Raw genomic sequence first — 21,856 nt, forward strand, 5'->3', positions numbered from 1 at the left:
ATTGTAGGTCCCTTTCATTCCTGACAACAGTACTCGCACTCAGGAATGGTTGAGAGTTGTAAGTCACTAGGCCTGGTTCCCAATGGACTGTTGCGCCACCCAATTTTTTTTTTTAATTTGGGTTGATAATTAGGGAGAGTTTTCAATAAAGTTGCTTTTATCGTAAGCCAATTTTTTAGCAGCTGGCCAATCAGATACTAGAAACATGCCTTGCTTTCAAGTCCTTTATGTCAACTCAACCTGCCCATTGTTACAAATCGTAACAATCCAAACATCCTAAAATCCATTGAGAGCTTCCATTAAAAGCTTTACAAAAATGATCAAATTGATTACAGAAAACGTATTTTATAAAATTAAATTATTCATACTATAAACCAAATTAATTAAACTAACTTAAGTGTCCAGTATTTTACTGTTTGAATTATTTAACTTACCAAAAACATAAAAACGAAAGTGGATTTGCTCGTTCCCGAGGATTTTGTGGCAAAGCATCAGCTTTCATGGACTGCATGATTCAATTTTATTGACCTGAAATTAAAAAAAAGATAGGAATTAAATAGGAATTAACTGAAGTTTGTTTTTATGTGCATATAAGTTGGTAAATTAACTTTTTTTCTAAAAAAGATATTTTTACGAGCAGACATAACTAAAATCAATCTTCTTAATGCAATCCAAAATCATCCCAAACACTCCACTGCAAAAATGTGGCATCTATAAGATGCTTTCATAGAGATGGTCCAAAATTGGTCATAGCTTCAATAAATATAGCCTTCCCTATTCAATTCTTAGACGAAATAACTTACAGTTCGCTCAAGTACTTCAACCAGCTAACACAACATTCCTAAGAATTGAAGACCCAATAACTTTCATTGAATTTGATAGCTGTCTGAATAAAGTAAAGGGAAAGACTTCAAGCAGAGACAGGATTTCTTTTCCAATGCTGAAAAACCTATCCATGGAAATAAAACACAGAATCAAAGCCTTCTACAAAAGAAGTAGCAATAGTCAATCCTTTTTCAAAATCCAAAAAAGGATCTCGCATATCTCAAAACGTTTGTTGTGGTACGCTGATACGAATATTAGCCTCAATCAAGTTGCGTTTAAGTAAATTAATTTCCTTAAATTCAAGAAAAAGATGTGTCTCTCTACAATTTGTAAGTTTTGGTAACTCCTTTACAATTTAAATATTTTCAAAAAATTCACGCAAAACAGTAATTTTTTAAAACTGGTCTCCTAGCCTCAGCTCTTATCCACGAGTAAGCCGACTGATGACAATAGTAATAATAGACTCCCGAAAATTTTTTCCGAAAAATACGTCTGTTTCTATTTTGAATTTCTATGAAACAATATCACATTTTTCTGGCGAACTTTTTCATTTTCTGCGTTTTGTAGAGCATAATATCTTATTTTTGGAAAACAGCTACGTTTCAATCCATGTCTAACATTTCTGAGTAAAATGCTCCAAAACCCCTTTAACTATATTTATGATCCCCGAATGAAAAATTCCGCTACGAATTACGAAAAAATACAATCAGAAGATCCGAAGGGATTTGAAAAAAAAAAAACATTTCAGGAAAATCAAGAAACTAAAATCCCTAAAGTTAAAAAAAATCCTTTAAATTTCCCCAAAATCATTTTTTTACCTTTTTTTATTTTGGAAAAAATTGAGTTTTGTGCACTTTTTGCTACTAGAATAGGTTCTTATCAACTTGTAACATTGTTTCGATCGAAAATATTATATGAAACTACCAATACTACTACTGAATAAAACTAAAACATTTTCGTCTTTAAATGAAAAATTCCCAAATGAGTATGTTTATTAATGGTCTGGCGTCACTGTCCTTTCTGTCAAATTCATTTACAGCGCTATTACGGTTGTCAATTATCAATACGCTAGTTGACATTTTTCAATGAAATTGATGAATTGGTATTATCGTTGTCAGCAATCAAAATTTTTGATAAACTGTGAACGCTCTTCAGAAATTAGATCTATTGTGAATGATTCAAATTGACAGTCTTGGTATTATGGTTGTCAAAATATTTATTAATTATCAAATTTTCAGTCAATCACAAATTCCTTGTTGAACAAATATTTTACGGATCGCAAAAGCCAAAAGCATGTCTACTATTGAACTATTTTTCGGTGAAAATGAAATTGAAGAAGAAAATACTTTGGAGCAAGCAACGATTCGAAGAAAACTACGCGATGCTTCAAATCCGATGGATTTGGCTGAACATATGTATGTAGATAAAAGATCTTTTTTAGTTACATTACAAAATCTAATTTGGCTCACAAATAGATAGGCACTATTCACAATAGATTTGTGATATTTGTTCACAATGGATCAAAAAATGATCAACTCGCGTTCATAATACCAATTTATCAATTAATTGACAAAATGTTTCAATTGTCAATTAATTGATTCTTGACAACCGTAATAAGGCTGTTAGTCAAATTCATAATTCTGTTTTGTTTGTTAAACTACAATTGAATTTTGAGTTTTTGAAGTTGTTGCAGTTGATGAAGATGCAGTGCAGCAACAGGAGATGAAAATACGAAGAAGGCAACTTAGGGACACAAGCAATCCCTTTGATTTGGATCCAACTTTGGAAGTATTTAACTCCAATTACTTTAATTTTTCCATTTCCTTGATATCTGTAGCAGATTTAGAAAGAACTTCAGGCTCAACAAAGACGCTTTCAAATACGTGTTGGAAGAACTTAAAGCGGAGCTGGAGCCAGGTGTCTTATAATTATCGATGACACCAATGTTTCGGTGGAGGGCATTGTTAAGATTTTTGACTATGTTAAGATAGGTGACTATCAGCTTAGCACTGGCAATGATTTTAAGATCGCAATGACACAATCGACATTTTCTACAAATCTAACAAAAGTGTTAAACACCTTAGAAAGAAAATTATGTACCAAAATTATGGTTCAAATATCAGATTTTGTTAGTCTACGAAAGAAAAAACCTGTCACAGAAAAGAACAACATATTTCAAGTTTTTTTTTTGGGCTGTGATACCAAATTCTACGAATTTCGAAGTTCGTACCAGATTTTCCAATATGAAGGGAACTTGTAATAGATTTTTCGGGATTCGTAGTCTTTTTTCTATTACGACGTAGCGCGTGATAGGCATCATTGTATTTTAACTCTGTTGGAATCTTAGAATTCTTTCATTTTTTGGAAGTCGTCGAAATTAAATAGTAAGGACCATATCTTGGGGACAACAGTGTCCTAAACTACTCTAATCAATAAAGTTTACACTTTGGTCCTTAAAATATGTATAAATGTTAGGTTAAGGTATACATTAAATTAACATGTAAAGAACATTTTTAAGCGGTGCTCAAAAACTCATTTTATTGTGGAGTGAGTTAACAACCCCCCCCCCCTTGATTAACCTGCCAAATGTCAAATGTCAGCCTCCTTTAAATTTACATTCAAAGAACATTTCTAAGCGGTGTTCAAAAACTTAGTTCTAAGTTAAGTGTGTGACAATACCACCCTCCCCCGATTAAAATTCTGGATCCGCCCCTGTCTGAACCTGCTCAATTTAAAGCATCACGAGAAATCAATCAAAATTGAATAAAAAAATTTTTTGAGCAATGTGTTCAAATTGTATTTCTTAGAGGTCACAATTATAATGGTCAAGAATCCCTAAGTAGAAGAGGTCTAATTTTTAGACTAATGATACTTATAGTTCACGATATTCTGCCATGATGAAATATCAGTGAAAAGCAGACATTTTTGTAAGGTTAGTAATTGTCGTCCAAAAAAAAGGAAGAAAAGAGGCTGGGATCCGATCCACACTGATAACTTCAAATCCCGTCTGTAGATTTGTCTTGCTTAAAAGTTTGTAGGTTTTCATGTTGGGTTAAAAAAGTTGTCAGTTGAATTATTCTTAAGTTTTGTTTAATAGATTTTTAGTCGAAAACAATTTGTTACCACTTTTAGAAGCATTTCTTATTTATATAAAAAAAAAATACTGAATATCGAAAACAATATTTTCTGTGAAATAAAAAGAGTTTTAAGATAATATTTTTAAGTTTTTAAAAGCTTTTTGAGTCGATAGTATTTTTACCAAGGTTTAGTATTGTTTTTTTATGTTTTTATTTTTTGTAAAAAAAGTCAATTACATTTTCTTTAAATTTTACTGAATGTTGACAACAACATTTCTTAAAAGATAAAAGTAGTTTTAAAGCACTATCTCAAAGTTTTGAAAAAATATTTGAGTCACAAATCAATTTTTACGCGACTTTTAATATTTTTTTTGTTTAGGTTTTTATTTTTGGTAAGAAAAACTGTAAATTAGATTTTTCTCAAAATTTTTCCAAATGTTGAAAACGATATTTTTTATAATATAAAATTAGTTTGAAGCCATTTTCTCAAATTTTTGAAATGATAAAACTCAATTTTTACCAACTTTTGTTAAATTTACATTCAAGTTTTTATTGTTTGTAAAAAAAAACTGTCAATTAAATTTGTATCAAAATTTTACCCAATGTTGACAACAATATTTATTAAAAGATAAAAGTAGTTTAAAGCCACTATCTCAAAGTTTTAAAAAGATATTTGAGTGGAATATAAATTTTTAATAACTTTTATTCATTTTTTTGTTTAGGTTTTTATTTTTTGTAAGAAAATTGTCAATTCGATTTTTCTTAAAATTTTACTAAATGTTGACAGCAATATTTTTTAGAAGATAAAATTAGTTGCAAGCCATAATCTCAAATTTTTGAAAAGATATTTGAGTTGAAATTTAATTTTTACCAACTTTGAGGAATGTTTATTTTTTAAGTTTTTACTTTTTATAAAAAAAAACTGTCAATTCGATTTTTCTCAAAATTTGTCTGAATGTTGAAACAATATTTCTTAAAAGATAAACGTTATTTGAAAACAATATCTCAAAGTTTTGAAAAGATATTTGAGTAGAAAATCAATTTTTTACCAACTTTTATTATTGTTATTTTAAGTTTTAATTTTTTGTCAAAAAACTGTCAATTTGATTTTTCTCAAAATGTGTCTAAATTTTGAAAACAATATTTCTTACAAGTTAAAATTAGTTGCAAGCCATAATCTCAATTTTTTAAAAAGATATTGGTGTTGAAAATCAATTTTTACCAACTTTTGTTAATGTTTTTTTTTTTTTAAGTTTTATATTTTTTGTCAAAAAACTTTAAATTCAATTTTTCTCAAAATTTGTCTGAATGTTGAAACAATATTTCCTAAAAAATAAAAGTAATTTGAAACCAATATCTCAAAGTTTTGAGAAGATATTTGAGTAGAGAATCAATTTTTACCAACTTTTATTAATGTTTTCTTAAGTTTTATATTTTTTGTCAAAAAACTGTCAATTTGATTTTTCTCAATGTTGAAAACAATATTTCTTACAAGTTAAAGTTAGTTGGAAGCCATAATTCCAATTTTTTGAAAAAATATTGGGGTCGAAAATCAATTTTTACCAACTTTTGTTAAATTTACTTTTAAGTTTTTATTTTTTGTAAGAAAAAAGTTAATTAAATTTTCTTAAAATTTTACTCAATGTTGACGTTAATTTTCGTTGCACGAAATTATTTCGAAGATGAAATCAATTTTTAATCGTAAAATTTTCGAGGTGCCAATTTTTGTTTTCAGTTTTTTCGATTTATAAAAAAAAAAACTTTAATTGGAATTTTTTTCCAAAAATATATCGGTTTGGTATCACGTCATTGGTTCGTCAGATATTAATGGCTAACCAAAATGTTCACCTTTTTTTAAACTTCTATGGTAAAAAAAAACCACCACGCAATTTTCTTGGGGGCCCTTTCTGCCTTATTATCTGTATAACGAAATGTATTTTAAGTCGATATCTCTTCTGGTTCTTGAGCTATGGACGACGAAAAAATGTCGCGAATGTATGAACGTACGTACACACGCACGCACCGACATCTTTCTAAAAATCTTTTATTTCTACTCTAGGGACCTTGAAATGTCGAGAAATGTCAAAATTTTCAATTTGACAAATCGGACCCATCACAATAACTTCCTATGGAAAGTTAATAAGGAAAAAAGCCGTTTTAAAGGATTTATTCAAAAGTTAACTGATTTATAAAGAGTATCGTATTCGTATTTAATACATACCTATTAGAAGGTATTAAATTTAGCTGGAAATCAAGACTTATAGGAAAACTGCGTGGCTTGTTTTATAATAACTTATAACTATAGATAAGTACATTAAGTAAATACCTAGTTTTATTATAAAATAAGTGCCTACATATTTGAAATTTTTACTCTACACGCACCTATCCTACACACGTGAAATGTGCCCTTCAAAATGAATGGCGAACTCATGTCATGTGCGAGTAACCTTCATTCAAACCCGCCACCGGCACCGGTCTATTGTTTTTGTAATAAGTTTTACTATAAAGCAGGAACTTATCACAGTATATATGTATGTATACTCTTTTCACTTGCAAGGTTCACTCTACTTTGCGTCTACTATTTTCTTTTTTGTTGTGTTGCTTTAGGAACTTTAACATAACTGTTGTCAGAACCACGAGGTAGGTACCTAGAAAATCAATGCTACGAATATGAGAACTACGAGTCGACAAAACTGTTATTTTAATTTACAACGTGCAACGAATGCAACGCGCAGAGTTTTCCCATTTAAAGTTCCTTAAAAAATAAATTAAACTTAAGTAGGAGTACAATAAAACTAAAATATTTGCAAACCAAACCGTCTCCAGATAGAAACCACAACAATCACAAAGCTTTTCGGGAACAAGATTCTAGCAATTTTCAACTTTTAAATTCATATTCATTACACAATTAATCTAAGGAAAAGAAGTTAATTATTTGATTATGTATTTTATTCTGTTTTGTACTCACTAAATAAATAACTAAAAACGTTAAAAAATTCCCATGCCGATGATATTATGGAGAAAATGAAAAACGTAAACAAAACACAAAAAGTTCTAATGTACAGCTTTGTGGGTACAAATTATTTAAACCACTTTTATTTTTATTTTTCCTTAAACGCGGATTGAGCTTGAGCCCAGACGTTTTGTCGATCCCGTTTGTGTTTTACAACTGGTGAGGTGACTGGTTTAATGTTGTGTAAGAGTAAGAGTAATCCATAGTTGTTGTTGTCAACGTTTGTGACTTTTTGTGGAGACTTGAGAGAAGAGTTGATTGAGTGCACTGTAGATTTATATAATATAACAATACTATAGCTACAACAACCAAAGACCAGCATCGGGACAATCGTAAGATTTGTTGCGGTGCGGTTTTTAGTTTTGCGAATTAACGGTTTCATTGAAAAGTCATTAAAATATGTAAGCTGTGAAGGGACCTACACACGATCAATGTTACTTCTCAACTTTACTTGAATAAGACTGTTACCAAAAATAAAATTTGACACATTGGGCAGGTTCAAACGATATAAGGGACTTATAAAGTATGGAAAGTTTCTAATATCGATTGGCCAGCTGATTAAAAGTAACCTTTAATTAAGACAACTTTAATGAAAAGTTAGTTAGAAAGACCAGTCTACTTCATCATCATCTTTTATCATTCAATTGAAAGCTGAACTTTATTATTCTATGAATTATTTATTTTCTGCACAACTTCATTTAATGGTTTTTGTAAAAGGATTGATTACTTGTCAAATTGGAAAAGATAGAAGAGGCTTGGATGCGACCCACACTGATAACTTCCCATCCCGTTTGTCGATTTGTCTTACTTAAAAGTTTGTTGGTTTTTGGTGTCGGGTTAAAAAAGTTGTTAGTTGAATTATTCTTAAAAATTTCCAACTTATTAACAACATTTTTTATATAAAGAAACAGTTTAGTTTGAAAATCTTGTTTTTATTCGATATATTTTTAGTCGAAAACGATTTTTTACCAATTAAAGAAGCATTTCGTAAGTTTTTACAAATTGGATAAATTGCATTAATTTGAGAGATATCAAGATCCGAACATCAATTTTTACCAAATTTGAATACTATTTTTTGTATGAAAAAACGGACTACTGAATATCGAAAATATTATTTTGTGTGAAATAAAAAAAAGTTTGAAGACAATATTTTGAATTTTTGAAAAGCTATTTGAGTCGAAAGTAAATTTTTACCAAGTTTAAGTATTGTTTTTTTTTGTTAGGTATTAATTGTCACTTAGATTTTTTTCAAAATTTTACTGAATGTTGAAAACAATATTTCATAAAAGATAAAAGCAGTTTGAAGCCAATATCAAAGTTTTGAAAAAACATTTGAGTCGAAACTCAGTTTTTACCAACTTTTGTTAATTTTTTTTAAAGTTTTTATTTTATGTAAGAAAAACAGTCAATTAAATTTTTCTCAAAATTTTACTGATTGTTGACATTAATATTTCTTAAAAGATAAAAGTTGTTTAAAGCCAATAACTCAAAGTTTTAAATAGATATTTGAGTCGAAAATCAATTTTTACCAACTTTGAGTAATGTTTTTTTAAATTTTTCATTTTTATAAAAAAAACTGTCAGTTCGATTTTTTTCAAAATTTTAACAGATGTTGAAAACGTTATTTTTCGACACAAAATTGTTTCGACGATGAAATCATTTTTTATTCGTAAAATTTTCGAGGTGACAATTTTTTTCTCAATTGGATTTTTTTTAAATATTTGTATCACGATACAATATATTACATATATTAAATTTAATTCAAGTCTCTAGCGTTTTTGGCTCGTAAGATATTTAGGGTTAACCAAAATGTTACCCCCATATTTTCACCCACGCAGTTTTCTTGAGAGCTGCGGGGCGTTTTCCACACCTCAACATCCACAAAGGAACTTAGAGATCTCCAGATCAATCTACCGTCAACAAGATTGACCACATTGCGATCGACGCCAGCATCATGGATGTCCGAACTTTCTGAGGAGCTAGCACCGACCTCGTTGTAGCAAAGGTAGCACTTCGGGTTTCCAGACACAAGGCAAAACAGGGAGATGCTGGGAGAAGGTACAACGTCGAACGGCTTGAATCGCAAGCGATAGCCAAATCCTCCTCCGACCGAGTTACAAGTAACCTCTCTCGAAGTTTTCTGCCGCCAACACTATGTATCGAAAACCAGTGGCAACATTGCCAAGATCCAATCAGAGAAGCCGCCTCTGATTTGCTGGGTTTCAAGCAGCCACCAATAAGGAATCCCTGGTTTGATGAGAAATGTCGGCAGACAAATGCAGCCAAACAACAGGCACGCAAAGCGGTGCATAAAAGGACGAGAGCTGCTCATGAGCTCTATGAGCAGAAGAGGCGAGAGAAACGCCGACTTCTCAGATGGTAAAAGAGAGGGCATGAGAAGCGTGCGGTCGAAGAGATTGAGAATTTTAAAAGCAGGAATGAAGTTCGAAAGTTTTATGAACAGGTGAAACGAAATTCACAGGTACATAAACCTAGAACCGAAGGTTACAAAGACGAAAGTATACCCATCATTGTGGAACCGCAGTCAATGCTGAGGATATGAAAACACCACTTCTGCAGACTGTATAACGGCGACGACGAACCAAATTCCGCTGTCAGGCAGAATGATCCATTCCACATAGACGACGAACGCCAACAATCCAGTCCTCCCGACTTAGACGAATTAAGGATTGCCATATCTAAGCCGAAGTCTAATAAGCAGCTGGAGATAAGTTGGTTAGGAGCATGCAACTTATCTGTAAGATATGGTTGGAAGAAAGCATGCCCGATGAATGGAACCTCAGTATTGTTTGCCCGATCCTGAAAAAAGGAGACCCTCTAAACTGCACCAACTATAGAGGAATCAGTCTACTTAACATCGCCTATAAAATCTTCTCTGCCGTAATAGTGAACGTCTAAAGCAAATCGTCAACAACCTCATATCTCCTTTTCAGTGTGGTTTTAGACCAGGAAAGTCCACAGTCGATCAAATATTCACATTACGGCTGATCCTGGAAAAAACCCAAGAACACCATATCGACACCCACCTTCTTTTCATCGCTTTCAAGGCCGCATATGACAGCATCTACAGAGACGAGCCATGTCAGAGCCATGTCTAGTAGTCAAATAGGTTTAAGACAAGATGATGCGCTGTCATGTGATTTTTTTAACATCGTGCTTGAAAGAATAGTGCAGAGCTCACACGTCAACACTAGAGGCACTATCTTTCAAAAGTCTGTCCAATTACTGGCAGATGGTGATGACATTGACATAATCGGAAGAACTCAGCGTGATGTCAAGGGGGCTTTTGTGAGTATTGAGGCAGAGGCGGCAAAAATGGGTTTAACGGTTAATGAGGGCAAAACAAAGTACATGGTGTCATTAAGAAAGGAAATACAACACCGACGCGACATCTTGGTCAAAACGTCACCATCGACAGACATAACTTTGAGGTAGTCAAGAACTTCGTCTACCTAGGCTCCGCTGTAAACGCAGAAAACAACATCAGCGCTGAGATCAAACGCAGAATAACTCTTGCTAACCGCTGTTTCTCTCGGCTTAGAAAGCAATTGAGTGGCCTCTCTCAAAAGACCAAAGTGCCCTATCATCCCCGTCCTTCTATATGGTGCAGAAGCATGAACTATGAGAAAAGCAGATGAAAGCACCTTGGGATCGGTTCGAGAGAAAAGTTCTTCGTGTGATCTACGGTCCCGTATGCATCGAAGGGGAGTGGAGGAGAAGATGGAACAACGAGCTGTACGGGCTGTACAGCGACGTAGACTTAGCCAGAAGTTTAAAAGTCCAGCGACTAAGATGGCTGGGTCACGTAGAGCGTATGGAAACCAATGCTCCGGCAAGTGAAAAGTGACCTCACCCAACTTGGAGCGTGAAACTGGAGACATCTAGCTAGGGACCGAGCTAGATGGAGAAGTTTGTTGGGTGAGGCGCTAGTTCACACAGGACAGTAGCGCCACCTTAAGTAAGTAAGTAAGTAATGTTATAACATTCCGCAAATTAAGGCATGAAGCACGTAAATTTTTGTTTTTTAAACATTCCATTATGTTACTTAAAAATGAAAAATTGATTTCTGTAATTGATTAAATGACTTGATTAAGTATTTTGAAAAAAAAATCTACTTTACATCTTTGTTTCGGGTCTAATATTGTTTCAGGACATTCATCAGCATAAAGTCTTTCTTCCATTGAGATCGCAATGATAAAGCTTCAGGAAACATTTAGTATTTCTAAGGAACTAGCAATACGCTCGGTTAATTGAACAAACCTACCCATCAAATTTTTCTTCTAAATTTGTTTCTAAAGGCCTCAATGCTTCTAACCTACTCTCTCATCTAGTATCAGGAAGAGGTTTCAAAGTAAGACTTGGAATTTTTTTCTTATAACTATATCACCTCGTTGTGAAACTTGTAAAAAAAGTTATACAAACATTGAATTGCATCGAAAAATTTAACTGCATATAATGAGCATCTAGCAGCATCATTAATCACTAAATTTAAGACATGCGAGCTTAATGGAACGAAAAATGCTCTTGGTTCAAGGGTTCGAACACCCGCTTCTTATCCTTTCATATTCGAACCATTATCATAACTTTGGCTTCGACAGATATTTATTAAAATTCCATGTAATTCAAGCTTGTCTAAGATCAACTGAGTCAGTCACATTCCGGTCTTTTCTTCTTATAAAATACGTCACTTCTATTAAAAACCAATAGCTATTTATTTAATCTTAATTAAACAACAAAGGGAAAAAACAATAAATTGAAACAATCTGCATTCTGCACCAGACTAGATATACATTAAAAGTGCCCTATACAGCAGTCATTAACTTTCAAAAAAAAAAACTGCCTGTGCAAGAACGAGTCGACTCCACTTAGAATCATTCCTCTTTAATTTTTACACCCTTGGCCTCTTTCTCAATAGTGCGTGGAAATTTAATCCAATCTTCAGACTTCGACACTATTTTATCCAATACACTTGAAAATTTTCTGCTGACGGTACTTCTTTCAACCTCCATGTCGTTGGCAACACCACTTTGGAATCCTGGATCACTAACGTATCTCAGAAAAATGTCGTAAAGTTAATCCTCCGCCCCTTGCATCAGTGTTTTCATCAAGAATGTGCGAAGTGAGAAAATCTACGTTTTCGCGCTCAAACCGTAATAGCCCCTTAGATAGATCGGGACGTATACCACGCCGGTCTCTGTAAGGTTTCACACCACGCAGGTTCATAAATGCAGCCATCTTTCGTGTACAAGTACGACTGCAAGTCTGGGGTCGGGTTGATTTGCTACAGAAGTGTTTACTTGCGTTTATTCATACCAAAATTGGCATTTTCCGGGTTTTACTAGCTTCTCAAGTATTTACTCGCGAGTAAACGTAAATACTTGCTCTATTTTTTCGGATTTTGTTGCTGTTTTTTTTTTTGGAGATGATCAGATTACATTTTCTTGCTCCTGGTAATGCGCCCCCAGAATTTTGCGCCCTGTGCATTTGCACATCTTGCACATATGCTTTGCCCGGCCCTGGTGATAATAGTGCTAGGGATACTATTCCAAGCCTCTTTGACTTGGGCAAAGTGGTCGTTTAGAGTCTTACAATTTTCGAGCTCAATTCTCCGATCTACAATCTCCCATATATTTTGTATGGAGTTTAGATCAGGAGACAGTGCTGGCCATTCCATCAGCTCAACTTTATGATCACTAAACCATTCCTTGCAACCTTACAAACTTGGCGGTGTGTCTTGGATCGTTGTTGTGCTGGAAATAGGCCCAACTTACTGCTCAGAGAAGCACACCTAGACCGTGATGCGTCCTTCTCCATGTTTCATGGTTCCTCTTTTAAACGCAGGATATAGTCCTCGGTTAATTGAACGTCAAACACGTTGACAACCATCCGTTTCCTTAAAATTAAATTTGAATTCGTCCGAAAATAATACTACTGTTTTCAATTGGAAATTGTCCACTTTAAATGCTCTTCACTTTTTTGAAATACTTTAAACTGATTTAAGATTTAGTAAAATAATTAACAAAAAAAAATGTAATTATAATTTCTTAATCTTTGAAGGGAACTGTTGCTTTAGTTTTGGCCAACACTGTACACCTACTTTGTGTATTTTCGTTTAAATACATTTAAAAACTAATTTTTAAGTAAGGCATACTACGTACTTTTATACAACTATGTACTTTGTATTTAATGTTTCATTAAGATTAAAGTCTTCAAGCTTGAGTAAAACTACGGGATAATTTTTTTATTATTTAGAAAAAATTAATCAAACTATTGAGATCAGCGAAGGTAGAAAACCTATTCACCAGATTAATTTATCACTTTGTGAATGATTTTGTTTTAATTAGGCTAATTTCTGAATCTATAATTATTTTGTATTAGATCTTATAAAAATTTCTCACAAGAATATACAGATATGGACATTAAAATAGGAAAACCAAACAGAGTTTAAAAAAATTGTTTTTTTACTGACTTAAAAAGATTTTTTTTTCAAGATTGATCTTAATTTTTTTAATTTTTTTCTTTCAAAATAAAATAACCCATTATTTATAGTCTTAGCTTTAATTACAGTGTAACATCTGTTGGACATTAAGTCAAATAATCGGCGGCATTTGTCAATTGAAATATTCTACCACTTCTGTTGAACCATCCTCCACAGTTCGGCTTTATTTATTTCCAAACCGTGTATTTAAAATCTTCCCCAAAATGTTCTATGAGATTTAAGGCAGGTGATTATGATAGCCATTACAATACGCTGATTTTTTGGTCTCAAAATACTTTTGAGTAGATTTAGATGTGGGCTTAGGGTCGTTGTTATGCTGTAGAGCACATTTGTTCTCGTCCCCATAAGGCAGTACCGTATCCTTCATTATATTCACCTTCATATTTTGATCCATCTTACCCTCAATTAAATTGGTCCAAGCAAATTAACCCCAAATTTTAATACTGCCGCCACCATTCTTGACCGTTTTCTGGATGTATTTGGGATTTAGTTCTTTCAAAGGAATCCATAAGTTCCGAACAAATTTATCACTGTTTCGTACATCCACAAATTTTTGGTCCACTTTTTGCCTCCTACTGGCCCACTCCAATCAAAATGATCGTGGGCAAATTTAAACCGCGTTATTTTATTTTGTTTTCCTTAAAAAGGGCACCATTCTTGCGATCCTTCTGAACAAGTTAGGCCCTTATTTCGAGAAGCGAAACGAATGTTCGACTTTAAGCGAACGTTTTTAAAATCACTCATTTCCCGAATACCATTTTAATATTCACTTCCAAAGCCAACTTTCTTGGAAAAAAAATGTTAAACCATTTGAAAATCGAAATTCGCCCATCTTAATTTTGCTTTATATTGGATTTCTCAAGGGTTCGCTTTAAGTAAAACGTTCGATTCGCTTCTCGTAGTAAGGGGCGCAAATGATCTTTCAATCTTTTCTTGGGGTTGTTTTGCTTGTTTTTTCCAGCTGATTTTTAGCTCTCAGCGGTCAAATTGCCTGAAGAGAGATCTGCTCCTTATTCTGACTATTTCTCTCAAAGATTTTCCCTCAATTCGTAGAACTAAAATGACAGCTTAGGTAGGTAGAAATGGCGATCTCAAGGCAACCTAGCCTGAAATCCAATTAGCGCTGTAATGCGCCGTTTTGTATCGTTCCAATTTTAGTATATGTTCCGCCAAAGCAAGAACAAAAAAAAATTACAGCTTACTCTTCTAGTTAACAATGCTTACCGCGACCCATGTTTTCCTTACAATTAATTGTAATAGTATTAAAATAATTAAAATTTACTTAATAAAGTGAACTTATTGTTTTATAAAAGTAAAAAAAAATATTAAAAACTAATATATTTGATACTAATTACTAATAAGATATTAAGTACTGTGTTTCAATCTCTTTTTTAGTTCCCGACCGAAGCTTCGGCTTCGGTTCGGCTGAAGTTCGGCCAAAAAAACCACATGCGGCCAAACCTTCGGCCATTTTAGGCCGAAGTTTTGGCCCAAGCCGAAGAATCTGTTTATTATATCGAGCATCGTAACAGGCGCCGGAAAAAATTTAAATTTTTGAAATTTTTGAATAGGTATTTCAAAACACTTGTGTGCCATCATAGTAGGCGCCGACGCAGAATTTCAATTTTTGAATTTTGCCTGACACCTTTTGCGAATCGCTTGTGTTTTGTGAAATCGTGGTTTCGGTTTAGTTTGTGTTGTGTTGTTTATTAATTTAATTTGTTCAATTTTAAAAGGAAAAAACACTTAATAATTTAAAAAAAATTCAAGTAAGTATATATTCGTATTGCAAGAATATGAAACATTGCATTTACATGCATTTACTAATAATTACTTATCCGCTCTTAAATTGAGTAAAAGTAAAATATAGAACTTTTTTGGACGATTTGTGTATTTTTATTTTATTTTGTTGTTTATATTTGTCAAAAAATGGGGTGGCGCAACAGTCCGTTGTGAACCAGGGCCTAGTGACTTACAACTCTCAACCATTCCTGTCTGTTGTCAGGAATGGAAGGGACCTACAATTTTAGGCCGAATCCGAACGGCTAGTTTGAGAAAGCACTTTTTCATGACAAGAATTACTCTTGAAGGATTTGTCAATACAGGCAGGGATTGAACCCAAGACCCCTTGCATGACAGTCCAACGCACTTTTTTTTTTTTTTTAAATTCATTTCTATTAGTTCAATCTTAAACATATCTTAAAGCTAGACAAAAAATCATAAAACTAGCCTAATTATCCATAACTTACAACTAACTTAATGGTCCCATACGGACACTCTAAGCTAAACTATAACACTAATTACTAATGCCTTTCGGCCTTAAGATCTATTTTACTTCAATTTAAATTTTATTTATTTTTGTATTTATTAGAAAAGTTTGAGAAAAAAAAACTAACATCAATATCCTTTTTTACTTTTGCTTACAAACTACTTAAAATAAGGTCCTTAAATAAAACTTAAAACTAACTAAAACTACCTATTCTACCTATAAACTACTTAAAACTAGAACAACCACAGCAGCAAATCTAACTATCTAACATTTTTTTTTCATATTTTGTTGTCTATTTTTTTTATTTTTATTTTTTTAATCCATGTTTTTTTTTATTTTAATGTTCTTTTTTTTATTTTTTTTTTTTTGTATTTTTTGTATTTTTTTTTTCTATTTCTTTTCGTGCCACCATGCCTATTCTACTTAAATTAAAACTAAACCCTAATACTATTAAACAAGTATGTAAGCCGGCCAAGGCTTAAAACCCCATCCCGACTACCCACTATCAAGTGCCGATTGAAGCCACCAAAACTGGTTCTCCTGCTTCACCCTATCAGTTCGGTCCCGTTCGGACACAGCCCTACTGAACCGAAGGAGCTCTGCTCCACCTTGTGCCATGACGTCCCGATTGTACAGGAGTCGCCTATCCACGGTTCTTCGTCTGACGTGGTAGATTAACGGAACTGCCAATCTATCCTGTATTAGACCGCATTTGTCTAAAAAGAGGAATGCCTCTGGTGGAATGAACCCGCTCAAGCGTGCACTTTCAAAATACTCGTCGTTCGGATAGAACGCCCCGAAAATTAAATTGTTGGTCGAAGACATAGCTCTTGCAATGTGACCTCGAACGAGTTTTATCACGAAATTGTCAATTCTGTTGATTCGAGCCCCGTTGTATAGGACCTCGTTGGAATAGTAATGCACATAAGAAGATTCGGCTGTTCGATATAAACCGGTACAGCGTCGTTAACACTGACGCTCGAACACCTGAAACTTCTCCATCTGGGAAGGGGCAACGCTGAACCACACAGGACAACCATAAACGATCATTGGCCGTATGAGGGCCATGTAGCAAATTACCTTCACTCTGGGGTCAAGCCGACTGCTAAAAAAAAGCCGTTACGTCAGAGCAAAGGCCACTCTGGCCCTGGTCAGAGCAGCATTTATATGTCTGTCGAAATATAAATACTGATCTAACCAGATACCGAGGTACTTCACTACACTTTTGCTCGCTAATGGCTGCCCATGAAGATCAACGATGACTATCTTGCGCCAATTCTTGCACGTATCCCTCGTGGCCCTAGCCAACGGAGTCCGGAACAGAATTGTCTCCGACTTCTGGACATTTATTTTCAGTTTCCAGTCGTCGCAATATCGCTGAATCTTGTCGAAATCACGCTGCAAGAGAATTCTCATAACCTCAACCTTTCGGGCCGTTCTGTACGCAATTAGATCGTCGGCGTACGCAATTGCCTTTGTAAGACTACCTATCAGATCGCTGGTGTAAATGCTGAAGAGAATCGGCGAATTCACCGCTCCCTGTTGAAGACAATTTTTAATTGAGAATGTTGTGGTAGAAGTTACATTGCTACTTTTGACAACAAACTTTCTACCGTTAAGCATATCATAAAGTATATACAACAATGGCTTGCTTATGCCAAGCCTGCTCAGTTTTAGGTAAAGACCCTCTAACCATACGGTGTCAAAAGCCTTTTCCAAATCAACCAGAACAGAACCTGTGCATTGTTGTTTTGATTTATTCCATTGGATATCAGAAACGAGTTTAGACGCAGGATGAATTGTGTCATGACCCGCCTTGAACCCGAACTGTTTATCCGGAATTATTTTGTTGTCCACAGCCCACTTAGTCAGAGCCCTATTAATGATAAGTCCAACGCACTAACCATCATGCCACGGATACTGTTTATATTTGTACATAAATATATATTTACATGATGACATCTTTGGGAAAAAATCCTATCTGGGAATATTTTTCTAAATTTTTGTCTCTTGGAAGTGTTTTACCAAAAAATCAGACCACGACAAATATTAAGAAGCATTTGTCAAGCCAACATTTAAATGAATGGGAAACTTATTCGAAAAGTAATGAACAGACAGAAATGAACTGAAGCAAGAAAAAAGCTGCGCTGTATCCTGATGATCATCCGATATCCCTAAGAATCGATAAAAATAAAATAGATCTCATTATCGTCGACATGCTGCCGTATAACTTGGTTGAAGGAGACGCATTTCGAAGGCTCAACTTAGCTGATCCTGACACTCCATTTAGATACAGAAAAAAGTCTGAAAAATACTTCAGAACGACTTTAATGCCAGCGACGTATTTAAAGGTAAAAGAAAAAGTCATACTTCTCTTGGAAAATACTGAATGGGTTAGCCTTACTACAGACATATGGAGTAATCCTGCGAAGATTTGTTCTTTGCTGAGTTGCACAGCTCATTTCATACAATCTACGAAAAGACAAAAAGTTATATTGGCAGCAAGTGCACTTGAAGACAATCATACTGGTAAGCATATTTCAGAAACACTAATCAATATAATTGCTGTTAATGCTTGTAATATGCAGTCTGCCATGCGTCTTGGAAATTTTGCATCCATTGGATGCGTAGCTCATACGCTTCAGTTGGTAATTCATGACATTATATTCAAAAGCGATTCCATGATGGATATAATGAGCAAGCTTGTCGATATTTTAAGCAATTCCAGAAAAATTCGGGACTTACCCAGGTACACTTTGATTCAAGATGTTGAAACACGCTGGAATAGCACGTATCTAATGTTGGAAAGGCTCATGGAACAAAAATTAGCTGTAAATTTGTACATGGCAGAACGCGGTGGCATAGAAGTACCAGCAGCAGAAGAATGGGTACAAATAAGAGATATGATATACGCATTTAAGTGCTTTTATCAAGCTACACTTGATATTTCAAGCGACTCTTCATCAATATAATTAGTTATACCACTGATTATCATGCTGAATTCAAAACTAGCTCCAAAAGATGAAGATATTGAAAGCTTATAATTGCTTAAAATCCGGTTGTGCGAGTCTGTAATTAAACGATTTTCGTACGCAAAAAGTACTCCAAATTTATTGATTGCTACCCTTATAGATCCTCGATTTAAAGGGAAGTATTTTACCAGTGATGAAATCGGAAATACCAAGGCAAAAATATTGGAATTATTACAACAGAACTTGTCAAATCAAACGGTTCCGATGATTTTAGAAGCCGATGATCCCCAGCCATCTTCTTCAACATCAGCATCAGGATTGCAACATGATGATTTATGGGAATCACATGATAAATTTGTTTTGCCATTCGAGAGCGGAACTTGCTTAAATGAACCTCCTCCGTTTGAGGGACAGCTGTTGTCTTTTTTGAAAGAACCTTCACTCTTACGAAACGCTGATGCTATATGCATATTGGGTGTCTAGCCCATACAATTATCTTAGGACCGTAGCTATACAATTTTTGTCTGCGCCACCCACTAGCGTTCCTAGTGAACAACTGTTTAGTGATGCCGGACAGATATATGCAGACAGAAGATCAAATTTGAGTGGTGAAAATGTTGAAAAACTTTTGTTCTTAGCATACAACATTAGACTCTTTGATTTTATTTATTAATGTATTGAATTAATATTACTAAAAATGAATTATTTATTTTTTTTTCTTTATAACTTAAAGAAATAAGAAGGAATGCTTTTGGTAGCGAAATACTGACGCAAAATCAAGTTATACTCTTGCTTGACAATATGGAAGTTAAAAAATTATATCAATTCTGCAGGACTGCAGGCTAGCTCTTCTCTATGGAAGTATATGATTATAAATGAAAGTTTTTAAATATATTATTGAGCCATGTTATCTTTTTAATGATTTGTCATCAAGGAAGAAGGCAGTAAAGCCATCCTTTTTGTTTTTTGTTTCTAAAATTTATAAAAAACTGGAATCTACGTTATTAAAATAAAAACCAATCTAAAAATCTAAAAAAATCGTTGGTTATCGTCATATTTATCTTGTAGAACACAAGAAGTTGAATTTGGAGATACGTACTCAAAGGAAATTCAGTGTACATCAGGTGTCCCGCAAGGTACCAACTAGGTCCGCTTCTCTTCATAATGTTAATGTTCGCGGATGAATATTTTCAAAAGTTTCCAGTTTGGAAGATTGTCAACTTATGCAATCTGACATTGATTCTTTATCAAATTGGTGTCACATCAATAGCCTTAAATTGAATATCAAAAAGTGTGACACGATTGCTTTTTCCAGAAAATCTCATATTTTGTTATTCAGTTGTTTAGGAGTTATTCTAGATTCCCAACTTTCTTTTAAAGGTCATTTCGATTATTTGGTTCCTAGGGCCAACTCACTGGTAGGTTTCATTAAACGAAATGGAAAAGACTTTAAAGATCCTTTCGTTTTAATATCCTTGTATAATGTATATATCTCTCGTCAGATCAACTTTGGAATACGCAGATGTTATTTGGAGTCCTATTTATATAGTTCATTCGGAACGGATTGAAAAGATTCAAAGACGATTTACAAAATATATATTTAAGAAAATGGGTTGGAACTTAAGTCCTAGTTATGAGGCTGGATGCCAATAACTTGGAATAAAGTCGTTACAATCAAGAAAAAGCATTCATAGTGTAATGCTTATTAGAGACTTACTATGCTACCATATTAAATGTCCATCTCTTCTTGCCTTAGAACCAATCTAAAAATTATGGTTATAATGAAACTTTATCAATTTCTATTGTAAATTTCAGTGAAGTGCCTTCAAATTTTTACTTTTTTATATTGCTTGTAGATTAAATTTAAAAAAAAACTAGTAAACCGTTTTCAAATTTGTTCCCAAAACTTGCGTTATGTGACAATTTGGAGTTAGACTGTAAACCAAATAATAACAGAAAAATGGTGATGGTTAATTTTTACCCGTAGGATGATAGTTTAAGTTTGATATAATGATGTCACATGAATTGTATTGTTTTCTCCTTTAAAAATCTTTTCATTCGAAAAATACTCAATAGTCTTTTATGTGTAGTCTCTAATCAGTATTGAAATGGATCTGGTGAATATATCCAATTCTGTAGACTTTATATTTTTCTTCCGAAGTGGTTGTATTGGTAGTCGTTCTAGAAGTGCTTTCATATACGTGAAAATGTGGGAAACTCGCGGACAACTACTTTTTGGGCTAGTCGTCTTCTCTTTAAGATATGGGAAACTGGAGAAGAACCCGATTCCCGAACAATATTGCGGTTCCCAGTGGTTTTTAAAACGAAAATTTCGCCAGAACTTATTCTTTACCTATTACTTACTTACATAGGTCCTCAGACATGTTAAGTCCGTTAGGAACCCCTTAAGGGGCATAGGCCTCTATGCCTACGCGCCATAGTGTACGGTTTCCGGAGATGTGTTTCAACTCCCTTCAACTCTTGCCTAGTGACGGAATAACACGAGTCCCTAAATTCAACATCGCCAGACTAAAAGAACCCACGACCCGTCAGCAATTGAGGGACCACCTGTCAAACGAAATGAGAACAATCAGCAGAACAGTACATGACGACATTGATCACCATTGGAATGATGTGAACATTTTTTTCATATCAGGTGCTGACAGAATAGTCAGTTGGAAAAAAGGAAGCAACAACACTTGGCTTTCAAAAGAATCTTGGACAAGGATCAACGAACGCAAACAGTTTAGGGCTCGAATAACTGCTGCACAAGAGGAAGAAACAAACGAGCTGGAGTCCTCGTATCCCATGAAAAAGAGAGAGGTTCACCGCCGCGACAAGTGTAACTACATCAACGCATTGGCGCAAAAAGCAGAAGGTGCACCAGCAGGACCGTTTACAGAATAACCAAAAAGCTGACCGGTACACACAGCTCAAAGCAACACCTGGTGAAAGAAGTAGACGGTACTGTGATAAGTTCGGTGGATAAGCAAGTCAGAAGGTGGAAAGAACAATTTTCCTAATCCCAGTAAAGATGAGATCCTTGCCGCAATTAAAGCACTTAAGAACAACAAAGCGATAGGACTTGATGGAATTCCCCCAGAGCTTTTACAAGCAGCGCCAACGTCATCAGGCGAACTGATTCATCCGCTCATAACAGAAGCCTGGACCACCGAAAGT

The 21,856-nt window shown here is 34.2% G+C and overlaps 2 protein-coding genes across 4 annotated transcripts in view; one reads left to right on the forward strand and one right to left on the reverse strand.

The window, feature by feature from the left end:
- LOC129943376 (probable multidrug resistance-associated protein lethal(2)03659) overlaps window positions 1–21,856 on the reverse strand; it is a 134,569-nt gene that overhangs the window by 90,757 nt on the left and 21,956 nt on the right. Inside the window, exons 1-3 of one of the 3 annotated variants that reach the window (XM_056052770.1) lie at window positions 6,871–7,052; window positions 6,715–6,815; window positions 435–528 (exon numbers count right to left, since the gene is read on the reverse strand). In XM_056052770.1, coding sequence (XP_055908745.1) covers window positions 435–511 — 77 coding nt within the window. In that variant the 5' untranslated portion in view covers window positions 512–528; window positions 6,715–6,815; window positions 6,871–7,052. Of the gene's footprint in view, window positions 1–434; window positions 529–6,714; window positions 6,816–6,870; window positions 7,053–21,856 lie in introns of those variants that run through there. The other 2 variants (XM_056052769.1, XM_056052768.1) reach the window with 2 other exon arrangements.
- LOC129946557 (zinc finger BED domain-containing protein 4-like) lies at window positions 17,921–18,676 on the forward strand. Its single transcript, XM_056056799.1, has one exon. It carries the CDS (start codon window positions 17,921–17,923, stop codon window positions 18,674–18,676), a length of 756 nt encoding a protein of 251 aa, XP_055912774.1.

The sequence above is a fragment of the Eupeodes corollae genome, chromosome 1 (assembly GCF_945859685.1).
Source record: "Eupeodes corollae chromosome 1, idEupCoro1.1, whole genome shotgun sequence".
In the NCBI taxonomy this organism is placed as follows: Eukaryota; Metazoa; Arthropoda; class Insecta; order Diptera; family Syrphidae; genus Eupeodes; species Eupeodes corollae.